Source organism: Atractosteus spatula, chromosome 2, assembly GCF_055471065.1.
Source record: "Atractosteus spatula isolate fAtrSpa1 chromosome 2, fAtrSpa1.hap1, whole genome shotgun sequence".
NCBI classification, from domain to species: domain Eukaryota; kingdom Metazoa; phylum Chordata; class Actinopteri; order Semionotiformes; family Lepisosteidae; genus Atractosteus; species Atractosteus spatula.
The window spans coordinates 35,029,889-35,056,619 of record NC_142707.1 but is presented as its reverse complement, the minus strand read 5'-3'; the positions used below and the strand labels follow the sequence as shown (position 1 = coordinate 35,056,619).

At 36.9% G+C, this 26,731-nt stretch overlaps 2 protein-coding genes across 2 annotated transcripts; one reads left to right on the top strand and one right to left on the bottom strand.

Moving 5' to 3' along the window:
- Positions 1 to 1,871: 1,871 nt before the first annotated feature.
- On the bottom strand, positions 1,872 to 17,737 carry nenf (neudesin neurotrophic factor). Its single transcript, XM_088928710.1, has 5 exons — positions 17,578 to 17,737; positions 9,970 to 10,082; positions 9,262 to 9,322; positions 6,738 to 6,841; positions 1,872 to 5,822 (listed from the first exon to the last, which is right to left on the bottom strand). Exons 1-5 carry the CDS (start codon positions 17,666 to 17,668, stop codon positions 5,646 to 5,648), a joined length of 546 nt encoding a protein of 181 aa, XP_088784836.1. The 5' UTR covers positions 17,669 to 17,737; the 3' UTR covers positions 1,872 to 5,645.
- On the top strand, positions 12,264 to 26,601 carry pacc1 (proton activated chloride channel 1). The gene is made up of 8 exons (XM_088928697.1): positions 12,264 to 12,404; positions 13,415 to 13,490; positions 13,884 to 14,099; positions 16,614 to 16,768; positions 19,992 to 20,134; positions 20,893 to 21,037; positions 23,112 to 23,219; positions 23,802 to 26,601. Exons 1-8 carry the CDS (start codon positions 12,369 to 12,371, stop codon positions 23,961 to 23,963), a joined length of 1,041 nt encoding a protein of 346 aa, XP_088784823.1. The 5' UTR covers positions 12,264 to 12,368; the 3' UTR covers positions 23,964 to 26,601.
- Positions 26,602 to 26,731: the final 130 nt, after the last annotated feature.

The following is a 26,731-nucleotide window of genomic DNA, read 5'->3' as shown; positions in this document are numbered from 1 at the left end:
AAACAATATAAATTGCAGACTAATGAGATAAAGGCCTGAGAAAATACTGTACAAGGGAAAAGACCACTAAGAGTCACCAACCCTGCTGCAAAGTAAAGAGTACTGTATATGAAGCAGATCAATGTTTAGAAAAATGAGAGAGGGCAGTAATGGGCTTTCTGTGGAGAGAATGCAAAGTCAGAACTTCTCTTTATTAGTAGTATGGCATCCTGTCAGGGTTTAACAGGGGACTGAACACCGCAAGACTCAATATTAATGATTTTGTTGTTTCCAGACTTTTTAAATGACACACAGTATAAATTTAGCATTTAACGCCATTGTAGGGAGTTACTGAAATTGGACGCATTGCATACATAAAATATTTTTCAGTGTTATTTTCCTACTAATTTATGCAGGCTGTTGAGTGACACAGTTGATAATCAATTATAGGGGTGCTATCTGTATGGATTTTGAATGTTCTCAAGTTTGCATGGGTCTCCTCCCACAGTCTAAAGACATGCTAGCACGGTAATTAGCTTCTGTAAAAATCGGCCGTTGTGTGCATGTTTGTGTCTGTGAGTATGATATATTGATTTCTATCCAGGTAGTAACCTGCATTGCGCCAGTTGCTCTGGTTACTGTATCTCTGCGACCCTGTACTGGATAAGGGTATTAGAAATTGGAAGGACGGAATACACGTTCTTTTGCTTAAACTCTTTTTAAGAGGAGGAGACATACCTGTGTAAGAAATCCCTGCTCTAAAAGGAATATACTGGAGGTACCAAAAACAATCCTTAAGCATTGGGGGGGGGGGGGGGGGGGGAGGAATGACTCTTATTGATAGCCCATTTGTGAAAGGTCTTCAGCACTGCATGCTAACTGCTGCACCACCGCACTGCCCACATACACGTCTCAACAAATCATTACTTTGTAGTTAAGAAAAAAAAGAACTTATTCAGTGATGAGTGCTTCCCCTCTTCTGCATCCTTGATTTTGCTTCATTTTGTTTTGGTTTAATCTGACACTTGTTCAATTTTTCTCAGTGCTTTCACAGTGACACAACACCAAATAATATCAATTCTGAAACGTTGGCAACCATTTTACTGTTCATAATATTCATAATTGTTATGTCCTGTGCAAACGTTGCAGCAAACCAATGTGTAGAGCACAATTTTGTTTATAAATGAAGTACAGTATACATGCAATAAGAGGTATTAAAAACAAAAAAATTAATATTTGAAACTAGCATTTCTTGAGATTTGAATAGGTCTCAGTTTATTAAAAATGTACAGTAGAATGTGATAATGTGCTAAAACAAAACGTGTGATCATTTTAAAAGGTAGTTCATAACTGTAAGACAATAATCTTATTTTTGTTACCTGATTTCATAACCTCCATAGCCCTCTACTCAAGCTTCTCTTCTCTGTCCTGAGCTATAATTATGGACAAGTGCAATCATTTGGTCTACAATGTCCTCACATCTGAGTTTTGTCATTTTAGCTGTTAAAATATACTCAATGAACTGCTTACCACTAGAAGATGCAACTAGTATTGTAAAAAAAAAAACTATTTACATCTGTACTAATTGATTAATTATATTCTGCCTTTCTTGAGATTTCTATTTGCTTCCCAAAACCCTGAAAGATTAAGTGATTTGCGCAGTGAAGCTATTTTTTCATTTTTACATTTGAAAATGTAACTGGATCACATGTCAGGAATTAGTCACAGCCATGTGCTTCTCCCACTGAATATAGTGCTTAGTTTAAAACTTGAATCTTGAAATCACCAAAATTTTGCACAGGTGTGCATTTATTTCAATAAACAATAAACAAACTTTCTAACCCCAATATTACATGTTTGTTTCCCAAAAACTCAGTTAAAATACAAGTGGAGAGTTTTCTAAAGATTTTAATAAGTCTACCTAAAACACACATATCGTGTTACATATAGCATTACAATATGTATGATTCTTAATCAGTGCCTATAAAAAGCCAACAATCCTTTAAAAAATACTCACTTTTTGTTGCCTAGAAACAAAATAGAATAGAAATGAAAACAGTTTTGTTATTTTATCTACACATCCATTCTAGAATCTTTTAGAAAATTTCAGCAAAAAAGCAGAAACAGGGACTGACATTCACCTTTCAGCATGACACCAAGCTAAAGCACACAGCAGAGAAAGCAACACTGGAGCAGATTAAGAACAAAAAGGTAAATGTCCTTGTGGGGCCCAGTCAAGACCCCAATGTAAATCCAATCAAAAGGTTGTACCACGACTTGAAAACCGTTGTCCATCAACACTCCCCCAGGAACTTGACAGACTCGAGCAGTCCGGTAAAGAACATCAGTCAACCATCGCCAAATATAGGTATGTACAGTTGGTAGAGACCCAACAGACTTACAACTATGAGTGCTACCAAAGATGGCTAAACTGAGTATTAACTCAGGGGACTGGAGATTTATACAATTATGGTATTTCAGTTTGGGATTTTAAAGATAGTTTTCCCAATTGTAATGGAAAGTTACTGAGAAAAAGTGTTTTATCCTAAAAATGTTGTTTACGGACAGAGCTGTGCTGCAGAGGCAGCTGGATACTTGTGTGATACAAAGTGTGATGGCACCCAACTCGTCAAGGGCACGGGATGTTTTAATGTTTATCTCTGCTGCTTGAAGAAGGGAGTATGAGAAACTATTTGAATAACTGCTCTTCTTTGCTTAAAGCAAAAACCTTGAAGTGTTGTATCAGCTTAAAAAAAAGATATAAAACAAGGGCTCTTCCTGGTTGCTTTTGAATCAGTTTTCACTTCTCTGCACAGACGGGTGATGGCTTTTTCCCTTATTGCTATATGAATAAAGACCTTACTGAGTGAATGAGAACACCTCTCCTGGCTCTTCTTTGATAAAATTCCACGACACCAATAAAATCTTTTGTCCCCCCTTAAAAGTGTGGAGTTAAAAGGTTTAAGGGGGAGTAGACTCTGTATACAGTAGATATATGCATAGATACAGTATATCTAAGCATAATAGCACCCAGGGAAACACCAGAGACAGCTGCTGTTGCAGAATGACTAATGATGATGAACAGCAGAACATCATGAAGGTCAGAAATGAAAGGAGTCTTTCTGCTCTTTGAGGTCTATTTTTCTATAGTCCTATAACCTGGGTGATGCAGCACAGTGTCAGAGAAATATCCAATGCGATTCAGAAATTTCTCAAATGGTCTTAAAAGTTGTCTCAAATGTTGGAAGACATTCAGTCTTTGACTTTTAAATTTTCAATATTCAGTCTGCTTAACCTATCAGCATTAAAAAGGAGAATGTAACACGACACACGGTGATTTGATCATTTGGTCTATAATCATCTGCTCTGACACTTCTTTGTATATTTTTTTAATTTTTAATTTAATTTTTTAATTTTGAAAACACGTCGCAATTACAACTAAATACAACCCAAAACTTAGACATAAGGATTAAATTAAATAATAAGGATTAACTAAAACAGAATAGTGTCAATATGAAACAAAGGAATAACATAACTTACACTAATTACACTTTTATTTTTGAGTCTTCCTTGGAGATTATGGAGTCTTTTTAATGACCTTATTGTATTGTTTTCAATTACACATATGGGAAGGTTAAATCATTTGAAACAAAAAAGTTTCACTAATAGGTGTTAGTATTAGCCTGTAACAGATGCCATTTAGAGTAGTAAGTGCAGACTGTATTCAATGTAAGAACCTATCATGTTGTGATAAACAAGCATGATAGGTGTTTACATAGAAAGTATGGAATTGTCTATGGTTATACCATTGTCAAACTAGTGAACATTATATTTTAGCAGTGAGGACAGAAAAATATTGGATAAGAAATGTTTTAACCTTTTAAAATCCTTCAAACAACTTTCATGCGTTACAATAGATTCTTCTGATTCATGTTCAGATGACATTTTTGCAGCATGTAAAGGGCATCTATTACTGTGAAACAAAAGTCTTATTTTCAAAATAAAGGCTGCTTAAATTGAATTAAGCATGACTGGATCATCCGTTTTCCTTGTGACTCGGCAAGAAAATGTTCCATTAAGCTTGTAGTTGTAGTAATATAGTGAAAAAGATAGTGAAAAGATTTATCAAGTCTTAAAAATCTACAATTTGTTCACCTAAAAGTAACCACTGCAAATGAATTGTACTAGCTTTCATATAAAGCATATATCACAGAAATCCAACACTACAGGGAAATGATTTGATTAGTAAACTTGTTTCTGATAATTACAGTATGTAACGATTTGTTCCACTTTGTAATTAATTTCTTTTCACATAACCACAGAAGGGGTTACAGATTTTCCATGAACAAGACTACAATCATCAGCATGAGGTAGGATCTTTCAGACTAACAAAAACTGAATCCTTAAAAACAGTGAAATGCCAGTCAGACAAATGGATTAAGGCATCACTGTGCTATGATTTTACATAGAAACTCCTTGATTAACCTTCAGGGCGCTAAAGATAATGATACATTCTTGAACAGTAATGTTCAGAGTATGTGCTATTCTTTTACAAAATTCTGCAGCTTTTTACCAATTAAAAAAAACATTGATGCCCCCCCAAAACTATACTACAAAATCAATTTCTTAGCACAATAGCAGTCATATTTTAACTTTTTTTAACAGACTTCTCAGAGCACCTCTAACAAATTATCCCAGTGCAAAAATTAATCTAAGAATAATTAGGATTATGTGAATTACCATTTTAATTAAGTAAGAACCATCAGAAGGTCAGATTGTACGGAACCAGAGTAGAAATTAGCCAGGGCACAGAAACGGGGTTAAAACATCTACTTTTACAATTACTTGGGATTTTGATGGCAAAGTAGTCCCAACCCTTAACATTCGATTTGAATGATGGCATGTTCTACAGCACAGTATCCTCATTCACCATACTGGGCTTAGGTTACATTGGTTTGACATTTTGGAGCATAGGAAAGAACACCACCTACTGGTCAATCAATGTAACAACATGTCCTCCCCTCTCTATACTTACTGATCAGGTTGCTTACCTTCCAAGAGGTGAAGGGAGACAAAGTGTCAATAACTAGTAGATGTTAATCAGAAACAAGCATTTTAAATGAAATAATAGCATAAGGAAGGTTACAAATTAGAAGGTGCCATTAGGTACATTTTGCTTCCTTGGTTTCCAGTAGATAAACACCCCAAGGATCTCAACCAGCCACTTCCTGAAAGAACCCAGAGTATCCGTTTCAACAACATGGCTGACTAGCCCATTCCTGACTCCGACAAATTTTAGTATCTCCTGGGTCTCAGTTCTAAATCACTTCTCTGTAGTTTTGCCTTCTCCTATTGCTGGCCCAAAGTTTTATTTAGCTATTTTTTTAAAGCAACGAAAGAGTGATCCGAAACATTGTGTACACTCAGATATGAATGTACTGAAAAATACTATTTTCTGGAGAAAGAAACCATGTGAAGGACAGAGTCTTAAAAAGTAAAATTTGTTCTTAACCTAGCACCATTATGAATAAGAGTCTCCATCAGTGAATGGCGGCAGAGCAAAAGTATATCACTAGAAGAGTAACTAGTAGCTAGTCAGGACATGCACAGCAAATAATACAAAAGAATAGAAAAGTGAATAAAGAGGTCAACGCCTCTTCTTTTTTTCAAAATTCATCTTTGATCTTGAAATTTGGCTGATCTTCCGGCCTGAAGTCCTTGTTTGGGCTGCCATCTTCATTAAGAATGCGTCTGGCTGTGTAGCCCACAATTGGGTACTTAGCTTTGTACACATCCTGGAAAATGCTTTCAAGTGACTGCAGCTGTTCTTCTGTGAGCCCAGCCTGTCATAATAAATAAGACATAAGAAATCATCAGAGTTAATGAAAGAGCTGCGGGTTACAATGCAGAGATCTCTGGGTCCACCTTACTCATTATGTTGGTGGAAACTAACTGATTCCAAAATCCTATACAGTGCAAGCTTTTGTTTCTGTGTTAGGAGATGCTGTCTTTGTCTATGTTGGCCCTGGCAGGAATTACTTTTGTTAAGGCACAAAAGTGCTCTAAAAACACAAGTTAATTTCACCCATAAGCCTGCAATAGTTGTGCATTAACAATATATTAATTTTAACACAATAAATAATACATAATATGTAATAAATGCATACAAATAAATACATAATACATTGTACAGTATGTTAACTGGAACACACAAATAGACTGAAGCATCATTACTTGAAAAATAAATAACCTTAACAAACTGAGATCTAAGAACTGAAGGGATAGATATTTCTCATCTTTTGCAAATTAGTACTCTCATTTGGCTGTAAAGAATTTAATTGGTTTCACAAAAAGGGGGGCAACTAAGGCAATAAAAGGCTTGAAAACTAAAGTTTGCAATTCTGAAATAAGAAATTTATTAAAGGGAAAATGCAATGCTATTCTTACATTTGATGCAAAAGCATCCTTATTGCATTGTAAACAAGCTTTAGTCCAAGCAAACCTTGCGGCTATATTCATAGGAAATATTTTCCTGAAACCACACTCTCATTTACATTGATGATTATTTTATGGTAAATCACACCTAGAAGAAAAACTCTAGCAGGACTTATAATTTTGGAGAACTTGCTGTGCCTTAGCACCATTCCTGAACTGCCGGTTTGGATGAGGGCAAATGAATTGAATTCAATGTGATGTACGTCTCGTACATCTTGCACGAGACTTGTGGGCCTCAAGAGATGTCAGATACCAAGACGTACAGTGTCGTAAGTGAGGTCCTCTGGATCAAGAGACATTTTGGCCACAGCTCTTGTGCAGTCCTTCCCAGTCAAGGCATTATAAGGTGCACCTTTTCCATAGAAGTCTGTAAGAACAAGAAAGTGGAATGCAGGAATTAAACTCTTTATCAAGGTAGCAACGATGTCTTATTCCCCCAACACAACAGTAGGCAAACATTTATACCACACACTGACCTATAAACCAAACCACTTTATAGCTTAAAATTCTTAAGAACCCCAGTGCAAGGTGATTTCCTGACTAAAGAATTAAAGATCCTTGCCCACCCTGTCAAACCTCTGCTTACTTTCCTCCCCTTTGGTTAGCGGCTTAGGTGTATCAAGACAAGGACTGCTAGGTTTCATAACACCACCTACCCGGAGGCTGTGAGATCGTATGAGCTCATCAAACCAAATTCCATGTAACTAGTTATGGCAATAAATAAATTGAACTGGAACTGATTTAAAGTGAACGTAAACCTTTTTTACGTCTTACTGCATATCATATGACACATTTTGAGTAGACGTTTTTGTGCAAAATGTGAAAATGCACATGCTATTCAACTTACTAACTTTTTCTAAAAACTAAAGTGGCCTAATTCATACTGCAGATTTTCTTTGCTGATCAACTACTTTCTCCATGAGGGTTTCAATTTTTTATACAGTACACAATGAGATGAAAACAAGAGTACATTAAATCAATTAGAACTGGCAACCTACAGGTGGAGAAAGTAATATAAAATAACTACATAGTCACTATGTGCAATGAGTGTGACATTTACACATCATGGAATACTGTCTACCCACATCTGGAATTATCTAGGAGCTATAGAGGACCATTCTCCTACAAGAAAAAACAAATGCTGGATAGGTTCAGATCTCGAGACCAAGATGCCCATGACATGGATAATATCAGAGTCATGCTCATCACACACCCTGTCATGTGTGACCACACATGCTCTTTAGATGGGGGCACTGTCATCCCCTCCTGGCAAGTAGAAATGCTGCAAGAAAGGGGGTGAGGATGATCACTCAGTATTATTAAAAAAATGTGTCCTATTACATTACAGATGCACAAAAACATGTTACTGTTGGAACCAGTGTTCAAGGTTGTAGAGTTCTATAGTTTGGTGCCACGCATGCAGTTAGCTGTTTCTTGAGAACATGGTGAAGGATAATTCATCTGACCAGAACAGAAATTTTGCACATTGCCTATGCTCTTTTCACCACTGGACTCACAAATGTGCGTTGCCAAATGTAATAAGCACTTTTCGTTTTTCCACCTGACTATAATATCCTGCTCTGTGGTGAACCGTTTTGATTACACTGGTTGATTGCATTATAGGTAGAGGTCTGTAGTCAACTGATCTTTAGTTGTTTGTCTTGCACTTCCAAAAAATGAGGATTTCACAGTCCTGGAGCCACAATTATAGGCAGTCCAGCATTTTTATACACAACCCTAAGCATACTGGAGTATCATTTACTTACTTAATTAATGAGCCACACCTGTATGGAAGACCTTGCTTTCACAGCACTTGTTGTCCCTCATTTTTTTGGTGCTTCTATTTTTTGTCCACTACCTGTGGTGTCTACAAAAAAATAGCCTTAAGGAAGCAATATTTTTTAGGCTTAAGTGAAATAAATGTTGCATGACTTTTTAATTAGAAGAGTAGCATAGGGATCCCTACTCGGGACCAGTGCTTTTCTAAAATTACATCAAACATTTGTATTCTGGCATAGGCCATTGAATTAGTCATGTTTACAAAGAATACAAAACTAGCAGGACATGAAATTGCTGAGAAGCAATATTGAAAGTTGAATTTTCAAAACTTTCAAAAGAGACACTGAGCTTTAACTGGCTTCCTAAGAAAACATATTTATTGATAGTTCCCATTCTAGGCAAAGTGGTTATTGGTTATTAAACCTATTAAAAGGCAAATCAAATACAATGACATATAGTTAAAAGTGTAGATTTTATTTAGACATTATGTTAAAATTGTGCAATAGACTGATAACACCTAACTTACAATATTACTATGCAATTTCGGTACCGTATTTTAAAAAGATATTGGTCTTTTTGTAGTTATTTTTTGTACACAGTTACAGTTACAGTTTTGTAATTAGATTAAAAACTAATCCCTGTACTTACTGACTCACTCTGTTCTGAATCCTTTCATCTTGAACACAGAAGACTATAAATTGGATTGTATTCAGTCTTCAAAAGCAGTGGCAAGGTCAATCCAATAGATTTTCAGAAACAGAAGAAGATGCAAATGAAAACTTCAAGGGAAGGCTCATAAAACTGAGAACAGGAGGCACCATTTTAAACAGAGGGTTGTATGTACGAAAAAGGTCTAAAACATACTTAGGAATTAATTAAGTTAATTGAGTTTCTTGGATATTTGAAATACTAGCAGCCAAAGAACAAAACAAGCCAAATGAGTCAAATGGCTTATTTCTATTTGTAACTTTCCTTATGAAAAATGAATGTAGAATATTTTAAATTTACCTTTTCCTGTAGAAACATCAAACACCACTCCTTTCACTGCCATGTAAATAGGATGGTCTTCCTGTAAAAAGAACACTAGTCCTTCAGTGGGCTGGGTGTTATATAGACCAACTATTCCAAATAAAACTGAATGCATCTTGCAAGTCTCTTTCTTAAAATATGCAACAAAGTTTAGCAAGCAGTGTAAGCCATCTTACTTCTGTTGCAACACAAACCACAGGTTATACTGGAAAGTGATTAACGTAGCTCTCCTTTTTATTAAATTGAACTGACCTCTTTCAAACAATGTTCCCTGTTAAGATTTCTAATACATTTCCTTTACCAGAAAACAGGGATATAAGATTTCTTAGATGTGTACTACTTTTAAATTTGTTGTTAAAATAAGTAAGCTGTGTTTCTGAAAATATGTTATCATTACGTTGTATTAAACTATGTTCTGTTCTAAAGATTCTCGCAGCCCAATGCTAAAATACTGCCTTTGCCTAAGTAGCGTGAAACTGCTTTTTGTACATTAGCAGAGAATAATGATTTAACAAGTTAACTGATCAACTTCACACATAATCCCAACTCACACAGACTTTTTTCATTTTGTATTTCCGTATACCTAACACAAAAACAAAACCTTACTGCATACCAAGCCCAAGCCATGAGTGTCTGTATGTCTTTGAAAATACGTGCTGCAACAAGCACTAACTCACTGCAACTTACCTGTTGTCCATTGTATTTTGCCAAGTCTTCGTCTGTGAATAACCTAACTGGCTTGGTCTCTGCAGGTTTGTGTTTCAACTTTAAATCTTCCGAGAAGCCCCAATTTACAATCGCTAAAAAAAGAAAAATTAGGCAAATATGGACAGCGGGCATTTTTTCAAGATATTAAAGCTTCAAGTTAAAAAAGCAGCAGCAATACTTCCGTCTCCTATACAGCCATCTGGCGCAGCTGTTGTAGTAGTAATAGTAGTACCAAGCTATTCAATGGGAACTCTGGGAAATGTAGTCAAACTTGTAACCTTCATAAGAAATGTGCTCGAAATGGATGGAGGGAGTTGTAAAGGAGTGTATAAGAGAAAACCTTACATTAATATTTTACGTTCTATTGGAAAGAATTAAAACCGAGTCACAAGAAAAAGTAAAAATGAATTATGTTCAACATGAGAAAGGAACATAATAGTCCAGAAAAATAATCTAGAAAACCAAAGATTGTTTAATTTCAACAAAACAGAAGATTTTTTCTCTCGTTTTTTCTCTAGCTTTGTATTTTCATGCCATTATTTCCCCCCATAAAAAGAAAGTTTTCCCGTGTGAATCTACGTTAAATGAGACACTATAAATATATAATGCAATGAATTATCATTATAATAATGCAAATTATAAATAAAACTTTCAAAATATAATTCACAATACTTGTGGCGTATTTGGTAACTCTTAAAGTGTTGAGTATATATGTTCACTTTAAGTAACTGCTATTTTTTAAAATTAGAACACTCCTAAATCTTATTTATGAACAGTTTACGATACATACGGTATTAATATATAGTGTATGGTGTATATGCAATTGCTTTATTTTTCCTTAAAGTGATTTTTTCTTTACTTTAAAAATACATTTAAAGATTCAGAGCAGATATTAACATATGAACTACAGAAGAACATTGCATTTTTAAGAAAATTGTAAAATTATATCCAGTTTTTGACACGACTAGATTTCCAGTGAAGAGTGGAAATTACAGTAAATAGCCGGTGGTGAAGTTGATGTCCAAGGCTATTTCTGGGCGATACATCCCCCTGCAGCACTGAGGTAGAAGTAGGCACTGTCCCACTTCTTCTTCCACAGGGCCCCCCGAACGCAAAGGAGAGAATCTCTGCTTTACTGCAGCACTGACCAGCACTGTTTGCGGTTGCCCTTTCTCGTTTTGTCCGCTCAGATACCGCAAGCCCCTACAGAAGAGCTCATTAAGAACTCCAGTGTATCTGGTTCTTTACACCATGGTTTAGGATATGATATTGTACTTGATTTGAATACATCTAATAACTCTGGAGGTGGAGTGCACACGGAGCCAGTGCTAGAAAATTTTCTATTTTCATGAGGCTGAAGTGCGATCCGAGCTTTTAAAAGGTAAACAGCAAGTACAGTCAGGCTACCTAAATCACATTTCCAATGTTTACTTTTCTGTGTATCAATAGTCGGTAGCTTGCATTGTTTTTATTAAACATTTATTTTACTATTATTTGTTTGTGTGGAGAGAGGGATAAACACCTGTAGTTTGCTTATTTTCTTGTTACATTTTCCGTACACCAGGTACAGTAGTTTAAAGCATTTGACACTGTGTTTAATAAAACCATCTAATAATGTGAAGGCAAAATAAATAGCATGAAATGCGTAACAACTTTCGATAAAGGATTGCCCTATTAAGGACTGTTTTAGTCCTATTAAGTGAATCAAGTGTGTAACCGTTTTAAACCCTTACTTGAATGTTTGACTTATTTTTTAATCTCGAAAGTGATTTAAACTTGCTTTAGGCACAGTAGGTCTTCAAAAAAGCCTTCTTTTCAGAAATACTCTGTTGATCCATATCATTAAAACTAACGATTGTTCTGTAGTCATAAGGGCATCCCATGCATGCATGTAGACAAACATACCTGGCATCCTCAGCTTCTATAGCATGTTAAAAAACTGTCTTAATCATATTCACGCTATCACTTCTCTTCAAAAGCTTCGATACCAGCATCTGAGTGGAAATGGAAGCTATCAAAACTGTTACCAACCTGAAACACATTGATATCTTGATCATCACTGATAATGACAGTTGCAATCTTTCTGCATCTATACTGTAAGTCTCTAAATTGGCGCCCCCTGTGGATTGATGTATGTCTCTGCAGCTGTTCAGATTTTTTCATTGAGAACAACATTTCCCATATACCCGGGAAGTTAATGTTTCCTGTATAGTATATTCTTCTCATTCCGTGCAATTAAACGGTTCTCAGTTGTAGTTGATCAGTGGAAATCAACATGATAAACTTTGTATTTTGTTTTTGTGGTTGGGTAAGGTTTTGTACCCAGTTTTGCTAACGACGGTGTTGTAAGCTCTTCGGAGCTGATATATGCTGATACGATGATGAGGACGGAAACCTTCAGATCTTACCAAGAGGTACAGTGAATTCTTGTTTTTTTTGTAACAGATTGAATTTGTATGTCATGTATAGTAAGGTATATTATATATCTATATCTTCCTATCACCGAAAAGATCAATTTGGAGTTCGGTTGTACAGTATGTGTCCCTTCATGTCTAAATTTTTTTAATTTTGAATTCTCATGCAATTAATTTTTCATTTAAGTTGGAAGGAAGTTCTCTAATAAGATCTTAAAGAACTACCTGCTGCCTGATAAAAGCTTCTATTCTTTTAGCGAGTTGATTTTTTTCTGTATGTGTTGAACTGCAGTTGTTACACGACCCGCAGTTGTATTAGTGTCAAGAAATTAATGACAGAAAATCAGTCCTCAAAACTGATGTAAGTTTCAGGTTTATTAAAAGTATTAGTGACTCCAGGCAAGTTACGCACTTCGTCAACACGTTTTGCAAAATAGCTCCGAAACGAGCAGTAGTCTTTCTGTGAAATGTTAAAAGCTTCAGAAAAAGTGCAGTCTCTGTACGAACCTGTACTCTCTGATAATGATAGGCTTTTGGTTGGGTCCTGTGTCCTAACTTGTCTGAAGGGCCATACCCAAACCCTAAATTGTATCATACAATACAGGAAACTATCCATTTTGCATTTGAGTTTAGCTCTACCTAAATACACGCACCTAAGTGAATGACAGTGTTTGAAAATTGCAGACGAACGTTTGCAGGTACAGCAAAAGATTCTTTATTGTTTTAACAAACCACACTGTTCCACGGTGTTTGAAAACCCCCAAGAATCGCATCCCAATAAAGTACCTGGAAACAAAGTGAACAGCGGGCATTCTTATTTTTGTGTGATGCTGGTTGACAAACACGTGGTACTTCGTTTTTTAATCATAATACTTACAGATTGCTAAAACAACCTTCTCTTCCTGAAAGCTTCGCAATGGAAATTTGCACTGCTTCTGTAGGAATTCGTGAGTATTGTACAGTGTAGTTTACACTGTGAAATCCATACCTGTAGCTTTCTTTTCTTTTAGTTTAACGATGAGGTTGAACAGGATCAGAATTTGGAAAACACAGAAGCAGAAGATGTCAACGATGGAATTTTACCAGGTAGAATGACAATGAAATAATTGTAATTACTACAGGCTATAAAACTAGACCTAATTCCTCTTCAGCATAACAGCACAAAGACTACTATTATAGAGCATGATGTACTGGTAAATATAATTGTTTCTGGAATATCAAGTAGGTAATTAAACCTGGTTTGAAGAGGTAACTAACAAGAACTAGAACTAGTCTGAAGTTATTAAGATGAATTGTGAAAAATATAAAAGTTGCATTGTATAAGAATCCATTAAGTGTTTTGAACATTAAACTCATATTTTATTTAGAATATGCAGTATTTGAAACCATTAAAGATACTGCTTCCAGAAGAGAAAACTGCATTAAAATGGAGTGAGTGCTAATCCCTCAGTTGTATCTAATGTTTTTTTTGTCTGGTAGATGTGGATGATGGGGCTGGTAGCAAAAACCCTTCCCTGGGGTTCAGCAGGACCTGCCTGAAGAATGTGTTCTCTGTTATTCTCATCCTCATCTACCTGCTGTTCATGGCCGTGGCTGTATTTCTGGCTTACCAGACCATCACTGACTTCCAGGACAAGCTGAAACACCCTGTGATGTCTGTCACGTATAAAGAGGTGGACAGCTTTGAGGCTCCAGGTGAGTCAGGTTGCTCATTAAATGTACAAAAGATTGTGGAAAAAAAAGATTTCTTTATCTGCATACATTACTTGGTGATATGCACAGTTTGCTTGGTTTATTGAAAGCCTCATACATATATAAACCTATTACTTGTTCCTTTACATATATATACTGAATACATATTGTTCTTACAAAGAAAGTTGCTGCTTATAACTGCAACAAATTCACAAAGGTGTCATTGGCATTTTATTGACTGGACATGACAGAGGCAAATAAAGCTGATTAACATTATCAACAGGGCATCTACTATGAATGTCACAGGCTAGTAGTTTGTATGGCCACCACTGGAAGCAACACAAGCTGTACATCTGTAGTGCATCCTTTGCAACAGGTTGCAGCTGCTTTTCTGTGTCACAGTCTCATTTTCCAAAAGAGCCATCGTCACACCAGCAGCATGAGAACATGAACCCACAGGAAGGGCAGCAAGTGAGGTCTCAGGATTTGATCAATGCATAAATGGAGTTTTGTAGTGACAAGACACTCCTGCTCAGTCACACTCCCCATTGAAAAGTTTAGTTTCTGAGATATTCAACTTAATTGTAACCTAATATATGGGTTACAATACATTAATTTACTGTTCACAAAATCTACGAGAGCACTGAGCTATCAGTGTAGATGTTGCATATGTGGCACTCCCAGCTTGTTCCTTGCACTTGAATTATATCTCACAAGAACATCCCGTGACTACACCAGAAGGCCAGTCTTCCATTATTTATGAGAGATGGCTATTACACTGACTGATTGTATTATACATTATAACAAAGTGCTTTACAGGTAATGGGAACTCCCCTCCACCACAAATGTACGATGCGATAGCAGCCAAAGTGCGCTAATACGCTCACTACAAATCAGCTTTCAGTTGGGAGGAGAACAGAGTGATGAAGCTAAATCATAGAATGGGATTATTAGGAAGCCGTGATTAATAATGGCCAGAGGGAAATTGGGCCAGGACACTGGGGTAACACCCCAACTCTTTTCAAGAAATACCCTGGCATTTTTAATGACCACAGTGAGGACCTTGGTTTTACGTTTCTTCCGAAGGACAGCACCTTTCTAGGGTATAGTGTCCCCAGCACTATACTGGGGCATTACGACCCACACAGACCACAGGCTGAATACCCCCTACTGGTCCCACTTCCAACAGCAACCTTAGATTTTCCCAGTAGGTCTCCCATCCAGGTAGTGACCAGGCTCACACCTACGTAGCTTCAGTGGGTTGCCAGTTGTGAGTTGCAGGTTGATATAAATACCGATTATAATGTGTGTGTACATATACTGTACAACATACAGTGTTTGGAAACAAGTACAGGTAATTCCACACTGAAGCTAAAAAGAAAGAAGAAAAGACAGCAATTTGCCTATGGACTATTCATTGCATATGTGAAGATTTCTAACAGATATACAGTACACGCTTACATGCCCTAGTGCTCTTTACTTTGTACTTTGACCACAATCTGTCATTGTTCTTATGCCAAACAATGGATTTTGAACACGCATAAACTTTTCCCAATCACAAACATGACATTACATGAACATGTTGTTGCAAAGCCTCAATTGAACAACTCATTATTTTTCAGTTACGTTTACGTTTAAGACTTTTAAACAGTATTACCTAATTGTAGCAATATTGCTGGAACCTATAATATGCGTTTTATTTCCCCACAGGTATTTCTACTGGTGAGAGAGCACAAGGGTTTGTGTGTGTTTCAGAGTTTTACCTTTTATACATTAGCTGTTCCCAAGACTATGTTCAAGTAAAGAAAGCTAATTTTACAGAGTGATGTCATTATTATGGCAATAGCCCTGCTTGAAATACTAATGAGGTGGTAAATACTAGGTTGAAAGCCTGAAGTATGTTGCTGAGTTGAGCGAGCAGGTTGGAGAGTATCCAGACTTGCAGGGCAGCTTATCTACTCCAAAGTCTGCTCGTCAGCTGACAGTCATGCTGCTCTTTCTGTCCATAAAAGCTCTGCTTTGTGAGCTGGGACACAAAACTGCCCCCATGCAATTGGATCTAGTCTAAATGAAATGGTAAGGGAGTGTAGAGAATGACCTTTCATTTTAGCTCCTTTATTTTTTCAAGACGCCTGGGTCTTCACTTTCAGCTGCTGTCTTTTTTTTAGGTTTAATTTACATTTAAAAAAAAAAAATCTTAAGTTTCAGCTCTTTGTGCTGGTGTTCCGTCATTTGTTTCCTTAACTGCATCAGCTGCCCCAAAAAATATTTTGAATTTTTATTTGTTAGCATTTTTTTGTTGTTTTTGCTGACACGGGGTTCAATTGTAATGTGGAAACTTTATCTTCCATAAAGACTAAATGCTTGCCAAGCACACTGAAAAAGCATTCAAAAAGCCGGCATTGTTTGAATGAATGGCGTAAGGTTTTCTGTTACTGTTAAGTTTTGTTACTTAAATTTCATTAAAATTGTGTCCCTACAGTATGTATTACACATTAACTAATTTATTTTTCCCAGGAATTGCTCTTTACCCTGGAAAGGCTCAACTTCTGAGCTGTAAGCACTATTTCCATGACCACATGCCCCCTCTGGTTAAACCAGGACAACCTGGAGAAGTGGACTGTGTCAAGGATCACATTAACTACACAGACCCCTTCACTAATAACACCATGGTAAGGAACCAGGAATATAAGTACTGTACAACTGGGCTTCTATGGGACTTAATTCCCAACGACATTGGCTACAATTCTGTGACATATTATATATTATAGAATTCAGCTGTTCAGAACTCTTTGTAAAGCTTAACAAAATGTTTTGTGTTCCATAAAAAGCTTTGGAACAAGGCCTTTTATGAAACCCATGGAAGAAAAATATCGCTTTTGTATACAAAATGAAGTGTTGTTTCACTGTTTGAAAACCTGTTATGTTTTGAATTTCTTGTAACATTGTTTAAAACCCAATCACCATGTTGATTTGTTGTTTCGGTATGCAGTGGGCTCAAGTATTATTGGCAACCCTTGATAAAGCTGAACAGAAAGAGCTGCATAAAATAAACCGCACAGATAATCTGCATTTTCTGTGCGAAAATGGGAAAAATACAGAGTTTTAGTCTAATACAATTATTTCAAACCAAATGTTTTTAAATGAGTAACTTTAGTTCTCAAAAACATAGGTGTCAAAATTATTGGAACCCTGTGTCTAGTACTAGTTTTTTTTAAAGAAAATCAAACAAAATAAAATCTGCAATGAACTTCTGCTTATTTAAATACAATTCAGTCCTAAATAAAATTATTTTGAATTTTCTGTTTCACAAGAGTATAAAAAACAGGTAACACACATTTGGGAACCTTTTCTCATCCATTTCATCACCATGGGGAAAGGTAATGGAGGACAGTTCATTTGAACTCAGTTGAAAGTACATAAAAAGTTACATATACCACTTAGCACTACTAGGACAATAATCGCAAAGTGGTTAACTTACCAGGAAAAGGTTGCAAGTGCATCCTGTCCCCACACACAGTGAGGAAGATAATGAGAAAAAGAATCCAAGGCTCACAGTTGGGGAACTGCATTGTCTGGTTGCATCTTGGGATCTCCAGGTTTCCAAATCAACAATTAGAAGGCACATCCACACCAACAGGTTGCCGGAAGAAACCCCTTACTGACAAATTGAAGCAGCAGGAGTTTATCAAATACTGTTGTGACTTTGATTAGAACCAGCTGTGGTCAGTTGAGACCAGAATTGAACTCTTCGGCCACTCCTACCATCAGTACGTGTGGTATCAGAAGAGGGATGTTACAAAGAACAGAACCTAATACTCACTCTGAAAGGTGGCAGTGGTTGATGTTGTGTAGCTGTTTTGCTGCCACTGGCCCTGTTTATTGTCAATGGCACATACAAAGAACATTCTGACCAAAAACGTGCCAGAAGTTGTGACTTGGTCACAGGTGAACCTTTCAGCATGACAATGACTCTGAACACACCTCAAAATTAAAAGAGAAATGGTTGACTTAATACAAAATATGCATTTTACAATGGCTGTCCCAGTGTCTGGACATAAACCTGATTGAAAACCTGTTGTCTGAATTGAGAGGGAGTAGACCTAAGGATATCAAAGATCTGGAAAATGTCTGCATAGATGAATATACCAAGATCCTTCCCAGTGTGTTCTCCAACCTTATTACACATTATAGGGAAAGGCCTTGTGCTGTTATCTGTGCCAGCGGAGGTTACACCAAATACTAGACACAAGGGATCCAATACTTTTGACAACTATGTTTTTGAGGAAAAAAATAGCATTACTCATTTGAAAACATTTGTTTTAAAATAAAACACCTGTAGTTTTCTCATTTTTTGCAACATAAAATATATCTGATTATTGTTGCTGTATATTTTATTTTTTTATTTTGCCAATAATTGAGTCCACTGTATTGCCTCTAAAAAGAATGAGTGATGAAGTCAGAACAGTAATTTTTGCTTAAAGTTAGATAATTTGTATTTAGGATCACGGGGTATATGGTTGATATTAAATAGAAATTTACTTAAAGTAAATGCATGGCGATGCTTATGGTCACTTGAAATCACTGGGTTGAACATAATGATTTGTTCTAATATGGTCAAATACTATATGTACTGTACATGGTGTTACTCAAAATATGCATTACATTGTCCTTGTCCATATGAACTTCATGAGCATGAATACAAATTGCTTGGCTGCAAAGCAATAGTAACAGTTTTGGCCTTGCTGTACAAAAACTTGTGAAGGCCATGGTATTTAGAGTGATTGTTTCAGCCCTGTTTTTCTTATTGTTAGTTGGGGAGTTATTTTTTATCATCTTTAAGTCTGGTGTATTTTTAGTTCTCAGAAATTTCTCACAAATGTGAAGAATATTTTGTGCTTGTGAGGTTCGTCTTTACATTAAGATGTTACATAGCTCTCTAAAGATAAAGAATTGTGTTAGGGTTGTAGATCAGTGCAATTTTAGAGTGGAATCTGCTGTTCCCATGGAAGCTAAGCTGTAGCACATATATTACTGATTACAATATCTTGCTTGTTCATGTTCAGAACACAGAACATCTGTGTACACTTACAATTACAATGGTACTTTCATAGGTTTCTAAAAACTGTGCTAGAACTTTACTGCATTTTGTCAGTATTACTTATTTTAGTATGAATTGTATTTAAATAATCCTTTCCAAAGGAAATGCACAGTGTTTCAGACTACAATACGTGATCTATATAACAGGTACAGCCAGTACAGCCAGGGCCCAAGGATCAGCTAAGTCAGCAGTAATGAACGGCTTCAGCAGTATTTAAAGTGCCCTTATCAGGAACTTCTTTCACTCAGTGGGTCAAAAGTATTCTATTAATAATGGAGATTGCTCCCTAGTATTAATCCTCTAGTATTATTCAAATCACTGTACTAAAGTGATTAGAACTAGCTTTGTAGCATATGGATATGAATAAAATGTACTACTTCCAAGAATGTACACATAGCAGTGTCACAAATGAGTTGTATGTTTCTTCCAGAAATTGTACCATGGGCATACCTTTTTTTAACTTGATTATAGACTGAAGCTATACTCATCAGCCCAGATAATACAGTGGAATTCTCCTTTGGTCACCTCCTTATGGGCATTTCTGCTGCTTTGTCTGCTCTGTCTTGAGTACTACATATCCAAGCTCTTAAGTTTAGTTAATAGCAAAGTGGGGATTAGGAATTGGTTTGGCTGGTGAGTGTAGGAGCTATTAACTGGTCTGAGCTGACGTATTCTTGAATAAACAGTAAGAGATGAATAAAAGATATGGTGCTCAGTATGGCTGTTACAGATGTTAATAGGTTAAACACTGAAATTTGAATGTTCTTCTTAACCCTGTCCTTCTGCCTCTACAGAAACATGCTCTGGTTGTTCAAGGGCCAACAGACGTCCGAAAGAAGGAGCTGATTTTTCTGCAGTTCAGCCAAAACGAAACTGAACAAGATTTCAGTGCCATTAGCTACCTGCTCTTTTACTCCTTTAAAGAATTTAAAGGAAGGTAAAAACTGGGGACAGGTAGAAGGTTTGGGGAGGCAATGGGGAAAAAGGACCTGTTCAGTTTCCACTGAACCAGTTGGGCAGTAGGCAGCTGTGTGGCAACAGTAGCGAAGCCAAAAGGAAACACTTGCCAACGTGTAAAACAATGTCTTTGGTTATTAACTGTGGTCAAGGATTTAATTTACTTTAAGCTCTGCTTGAGGTCAGGAGCACTTCAACAGAGTTTTCACAGCTAGTTCACAAGAAGAGACACAATGTCCTGGTAGAAATATTCACTACAATATTCTGAAGAGGTGGGGGGGGTTGAAATGTTCATTCAGAGGAAACATTGAGCATGTCCAGTTGTAGTCTGGACTGTGTGATTAAATGGACTGTAACTGCAATTTTCCTGAGGGATGTTGCACAACCATGAGGTTTTTTTGACATTTGGCTGACAACTTTGAGCTTGCTGCACACGAGAGCTACAGTATATGGCCCCAGCAGGTTATGCAAGCTCTGATGTAAGGCTCACCATGTGTAAGATGGCTCTGGAGTGCACAGTGTCAGAAGTCAGCTTAAACGCACGTCCTGAGGTGATCCAAGGTGGTTCACAATTGGCCATTACAAACTAAGAGGGAACAAAGGAAAATGATTGTTTTTTGTACTGTTTTCTTGTGATAGTGAGGTTTTTTTTTACCTGGAAATACTCAGCATGTAGACTTTACTGCGTGACTTAACCGCCACCTTGAATCCAAGCTGACAGGCCTTTTCTCCCTTCAGCCAGAACAAAGCCCAGTTCATGAAAGACTGTGAAAAGTCCTATTCTGTGTGGACCTTCTCAGGGGGGTTCCGCACATGGGTGAAGATGTCCTTGGTCCAGACGTCTGAGAAAGACGGCAGCGAGTCGGTGGAGTTCAGGCAGGAGGTAAGAACCTTGAACCGGTGCTCTTGTGATCCATTCTCTGAAGCTTTGGATCGGAACCCGTACTGCAGCCTGCATCCCTTTAGTTCTCAAAATCTGTTCTTGTACCCCTTATCAAAAATCATTGAAGCAGGCCAGCTCTCATTATCTAACCATGAAAGAGGATGAAAGGGATCACACTTTATATTTAAGAATGCATGACAAATTATGCTTTTTTTTCTACTGGCTCTGTGACTTTTCTGCTATTGCTTTTGCTCAATGATTGAGAAAGAAGGAAGTTTTTTTAAGTAGCCTCACGCTTGTCACCTCTCTTATTTAAGAGGTTTCTGGCCTTTGTTTTGATGTGTAAGAGTGATGAAAATTATAGCTCACAAGCAGTCACAAGAGTCTGCAGTCTTCTTCAGTTGTGGAAAATATGCTAATTGAGCACAGTTTCATACAGAGATGATTTCACTAAAGTTAGCTTAAAAACTTGAAAATAATCTTGTTTGCGTAGTGCAGTAATTGTTATGAATGCATAATGTTAATAAATACATAGGTTTGGTGAAACAAACTAGGAGTATTTAAATGCCTGTGCTTAATTTGTGATATACCTTCACAAGCCCAGATTAAGAACCATTGCCCTAAAGAATAGCTTCATCCTGAAAGCGCTGTTTTCACCATATTGTGTTTAGAATTATTGCTGGAGAAGAATCTATTGTACATAAGATCAGAATTAGAAAAGAGATTTGGAATATTTTTTTGTATTTGCAGCCTTTTCTATTTTGTTACCTACTGTAGCTAAGATAAGAATCTCAGTCTGGCCCAGAGGCTGCTACCTCTAACTGAACCTTCCTTTCAGTTAAAGGAGACGCACATACTGTAGGGACATGTCACTGTACATCCTCCGTGTTAGGCAAAGATTTATTTTTTTGGTGACCTGGCTCCCTTGAACTCTGAACGTTTGCATTGTCAAAAGCGACAATGTTGTAATTTGAACTCTTTCCTGTTTTTGTTTTCCACTAATCCAACAGTGATGCAGAATCTAGGATGTCTCTTTAACTTAAAGTTTAAGTAGCAGGACCCCAGCAAATGTATTTTGAAGAGAGAACCATAATTTAAAAAATAGTAACCTGCACTCTACTGCAGTTGTGTAAGATTTCCGTTTAGCCTTTGCCACAGGATATATAGCATTTTAAACAATTTTCCATTCTGTGCTACTCACAGATACAAGGATTATACAGTAAATATTTTTTCTAATAAGTGTAATAAGGTAAAGGGTGATTACCTATAAATTGGACTGATTTTACAGTCAAGAGGTCTTAATCAAGAGGTCTCAATCATGGCCTCCTAATAATCCCCATCTATGAATTGGCTTCATTACTCTGCTATCCTCCCCACTGATAGCTGATGTATGGTGAGCATTCTGGCGCACTATGGCTGCCATCTCATCATCCAGGTGGATGCTGCACATTGGTGGTGGTGGAGGGGAGTCCCCATTACCTGTAAAGCGCTTTGAGTGGAGTGTCCAGAAAAAGCGCTATATAAGTGTAAGCAATCATTATTATTAAGCATTGTTTTGGTTTTATTAGGACAGTCCGTTCCTGCAAAATTAATATAACAGTTGTGCTTAGAGTAGATCATATGGCTTCACTCCACTTTCAAAGTCATAATAACCTTAATCAGATTTCTGAATTATCCTTGTATCTCAGACATCTCCAAGGTAACTTCTCACTTACCGTTTCCAGAAATCCCTTACATTGATTTAACAGTGGGATGTGTGAACTGAAATTTTTATTAATAGTAGAAGCTGAGCTCAGTCAACACAATTAATTTCTGATGGTGCACTACTTCTTTTCAGTATAGTAATTAATTTAAATTGTACTTTTTTGATGTTGTGACAGTGGACAATTGTGTAAGCCTCCATAGTTCTGTAAATGACCTCTGTAGTATGTCCCAGTAATAAAATGGGATCCTATCCTTATCACATCCTAGAGTTGTATAAACTCTTCATTTTTCTCTGAAAATACAGAGGGGGAAGTACTACGCAATCCACTGTCCATATTTCTCTGAGAATCTTTGAATTGTTCCTATCCAGTCCAGCGTTGTGAAGTACTACGATAAGAGGCTGGAATCTGAAAAAACCAATCAGCTCTTCTTTGTTGTATTTGAGTGGAGGGACCCCTTCATTCAGCAAGTCCGGGACGTAAGTTGAGTTCAGATACAGTAGATCTTTAATTTTCGTGTAAAAACAAATATTCAGTGCATAGACTAAAAATGTGCCGATATGTTTTCTCTGCACTTCATTACAGGGTACCTAACTATATGGAGGTCATACTATATCTTAGCACTCTTCACACAACAGAGCAGCAAATGTATTTTAGAATAATTAGTGAGATTTTTACAGTGTGCTTAAAATTACAGGTTAAAGAAACTACACATTTAAATTGGTCAAATCATTCTCTGCACTTAATATAGAAAAGATGAATGAGGATTTTATTATCCTTTTTAGTACCTTACTGTAACTAGAGGCTAGATATAAAAATTAATTTTACATGGAAATACTTACACCCCGATACCGCTGTTTTTTTATATCTTGTTTTATGTGTATAAGGCAATTACCGGATGTTAATAATGTGCTGTGTGAAGAGTTCCTAAATTTATGGGAGCATTCAAGCCTGCTTCTCTCAGCACCACTTTTTAGTTCAAGTGCAGTTTCACTTGACTTTCACCTGCTCCGCTGGCAAGTCTGTTTTTTCTCAAAGAGCCTTTATCTGTCTTCCCAAAGATCATCACGGCCAATCCCTGGAACACCATTGCCATTCTGTGCGGAGTCTTCCTGGCCCTGTTCAAGGCCGCCGACTTTGCCAAGCTCAGCGTGAAGTGGATGATCAAAATCCGCAAGCGCCAGCTGAAGCGCAAGGCCAGGGAACTGAACCAGGTTGGCTGAGAGGCCAAAGAACCGTGGGCACTTCCCTTCCCTGCTGCCTCTCTCTGAACCGTTGTTTTCTCCGAAAAAACCGAGGTGGGGGAGGAGACAACTTCGGTTCGCACAGCTGGAACGACATGCCACTCACCCGCAAGATGGGACGGGATAGGAGGACACCGGCCTGTGCGAATGCTCGGTAATAAATGCTCACGATCTAGACTTATCTGGGAATTTGAACACAAAAACGGTCACTTTTTGGAGCTCTTTATTCAGAAATGTGTAGTCAAGCTCTTTCTTGAAAGATGGTAGATTCAATCTCCAAAACTGGGCCAGGCAAATAGTCCCATACTAGTCTTCAGAAAAATGGCTGTGTGCAGTTACTGTGACTGTGTCTGGGACCTCTGCTGTTTCCTCTGCAGGTGTTAATTCCAGAGGAATAAACTCGCCAACCTCCCCCAACATAGTGTAAAACAGTCCAGGTACACGTTTTGTCTTATCAGTGTGCTCCCATTTGGCTTCTGTTTCATAGTCAGAAAGACAAAAAGGTTAGACAGCATTTTGTTTGGTTTTCCATGCTGGTCTATTTCCATGCTTGTAAAAAAAGGAATTTAAATTTAACTGTCAATATAGGTGACTTGTCTGTCATCTTTTCGAATACCATATGTATACATACAGTATAGAGTAAATATTACGAAGCTTCATGCCAGCTTTAAATGTTAACAAACTGTTAATTGCGTTGGATGCAGTTTAAGTGGATCAACAGAAGTAATTAGATGAGGTACTGACTGAAAGGAGTGAAACTGGTTTCAATTTCATAAGCGCAGCAGCTATTGTCTAAGGAGGAAAGGTAATTAAGTAGCAGACGTGGCTGTAAATAGCACAGACATCTTTCGTTAGTTCTCACTAGCTGAAGTATGAAGATAGTGGATATCTAAAACAATGCTGACTAGCTTTAGTAGCACTAGTTCTGTATCCAGCTGATTAGTAACAGGAAGACACTTGTCTTGAAATGATGCTTTGTTTTCTTGGGTTTGCAGTGCATCTAGTTGTGAATAATTTGCATCTCACAAGGTTTTACATTTCCCTGTGTGCTAATCAGTGCATTTTATGCACAGTATAATGCACTGAACATGCACTAATCTTTTGAAAGTGAGATAACCTTTAGTTTGGATCCTATGTCTTGAACTCCTGATAAGAAAACTATAATATTCTATCACTTTTATTTTCATAAGAGTGATGATTTATTTAGGCTTTATAGAAGCAAGCTGTAAATAGGCAAATATGTTAAAGATAAAGTTGTATGAATAATTAACATTTTTTTACTCATAGGTTGAATTTTTTCTCAAGTTGACTGGAAAGCCAGAATTATACAGTAGATAACATTGTACTGAAATTACAGCAATAACTCATCTGAAACTCATGTGTTAATGGAACAAAAGTGGCATGAGACCACATAGAAGGTTTTCAGGAAGATAACGGTTTGGTACGTTTTTAGTAAATGAAAAGTGCACTAAGCAGCTTGTCTGTTAGTGGCAGCATCAGTGATATAATTTCCCTGCATCAAGTAAAATCCACCCAAGCCACTCAGTTCCCATTCGCTTTGTGAAGTTATTGCTTAAAAGACAATTGCTTTTCAAGTTGTTGTTTTTTTTTGCCATGGCTCATTATCAGTATTGTTACAGCAAGTTCTGAACTTGTATCAACAGAGGTTGCAAATAAAGTATCCTAAAGTAATTCAGACATGTACTGTAACAGTGGATCTGTACTGATAGATATGATTTGGGTCTGTACCACCTCACTGCAAAAGTAATGTTTTTTCCCCCCATTTATAATAATATCATCACTTTATTAACCCTTTACAATTTCTTGCATTACGAATCATCTTTTCGCATACCCCAGCTTGCTCTCCATGAGACACAGACAACACAGATAGGGAGAGAGCCTGGGGTCAGAGCGCAGGGTCTGCCATTGTACGGCACCCCTGGAGCAGTTAAGGGTTAAGGGCCTTGCTCAGGAGCCCAACGGAGTAGGATTCCTCTGCCGGCTGCGGGATTTGTTTTAATTGGATCAAGATTAACTGTTCAGAAAACCTGAAATGTTTTTAGTTTTTTTTCCTGCAAACCTCAAAAGGAGGTTCTACTCATTTTACTCGACTAAGGTTGCTTTCAAACAAGTATAAACTGTAAACATTTCTTCTTTGACATTTTGTATCAGAATATTATATTCAAAACTATTTTTTTAACAAAGGTTTTGTGATCTGCAGCTGTCCTGTTGATTTCAATCTGATCTGTATTTGCATACAGTGCACAAACATTTGTCGTTTTTTGAAACATTGGTCATGTTATTTTGTCTTTACTGATGTTTTATGTGAACCCCTGACTGAACTCTTTTTTTTTCAATTTTTGTATGAAAAAACATCTATTGAGCTAATGACTAGGTTAACACTGTAGGAATTTAAAGAAGGAAGACTATACAAAAAAGGTCAAAAAAAATATTTCTAGCTGGTTTTGTTTAATCCTAGGAATTTCAACAGATCATTGGCCCATTCATGAAAAGGGAACATTTACTGTTAGCTGGGACATACTTGAAATCATAGATTATAGTATTAAAAGATTTTGAATAATGGACATCTTCTAAGGTTTTTCAATAAATAATTTAACATTCTTTGATGTCATTGAGTGTTATTGTTCCACCAAGTATGTGGGTTGCAGGGTCTGAATGACTTGAAAAAAAATATTGAAAAGCATTCTTATTCATTTATTGCCTTGTCTTGTTTATGCAATCTTTCC

Coding starts and splice junctions, on each gene's coding strand:
- pacc1 (XM_088928697.1), top strand. CDS start 12,369: ATGATGAGGACGGAAACCTTCAGATCTTACCAAGAG. Junction 16,769..19,991: donor CCTTCACTAATAACACCATG/GTAAGGAACCAG, acceptor CTGCCTCTACAG/AAACATGCTCTGGTTGTTCA. Junction 21,038..23,111: donor CGGTGGAGTTCAGGCAGGAG/GTAAGAACCTTG, acceptor GTTCCTATCCAG/TCCAGCGTTGTGAAGTACTA.
- nenf (XM_088928710.1), bottom strand. CDS start 17,668: ATGCAGTTCCCCAACTGTGAGCCTTGGATTCTTTTTCTCATTATCTTC. Junction 9,323..9,969: donor CAAAATACAATGGACAACAG/GTAAGTTGCAGT, acceptor TTCTTTTTACAG/GAAGACCATCCTATTTACAT. Junction 6,842..9,261: donor TGATGTTTCTACAGGAAAAG/GTAAATTTAAAA, acceptor TTGTTCTTACAG/ACTTCTATGGAAAAGGTGCA.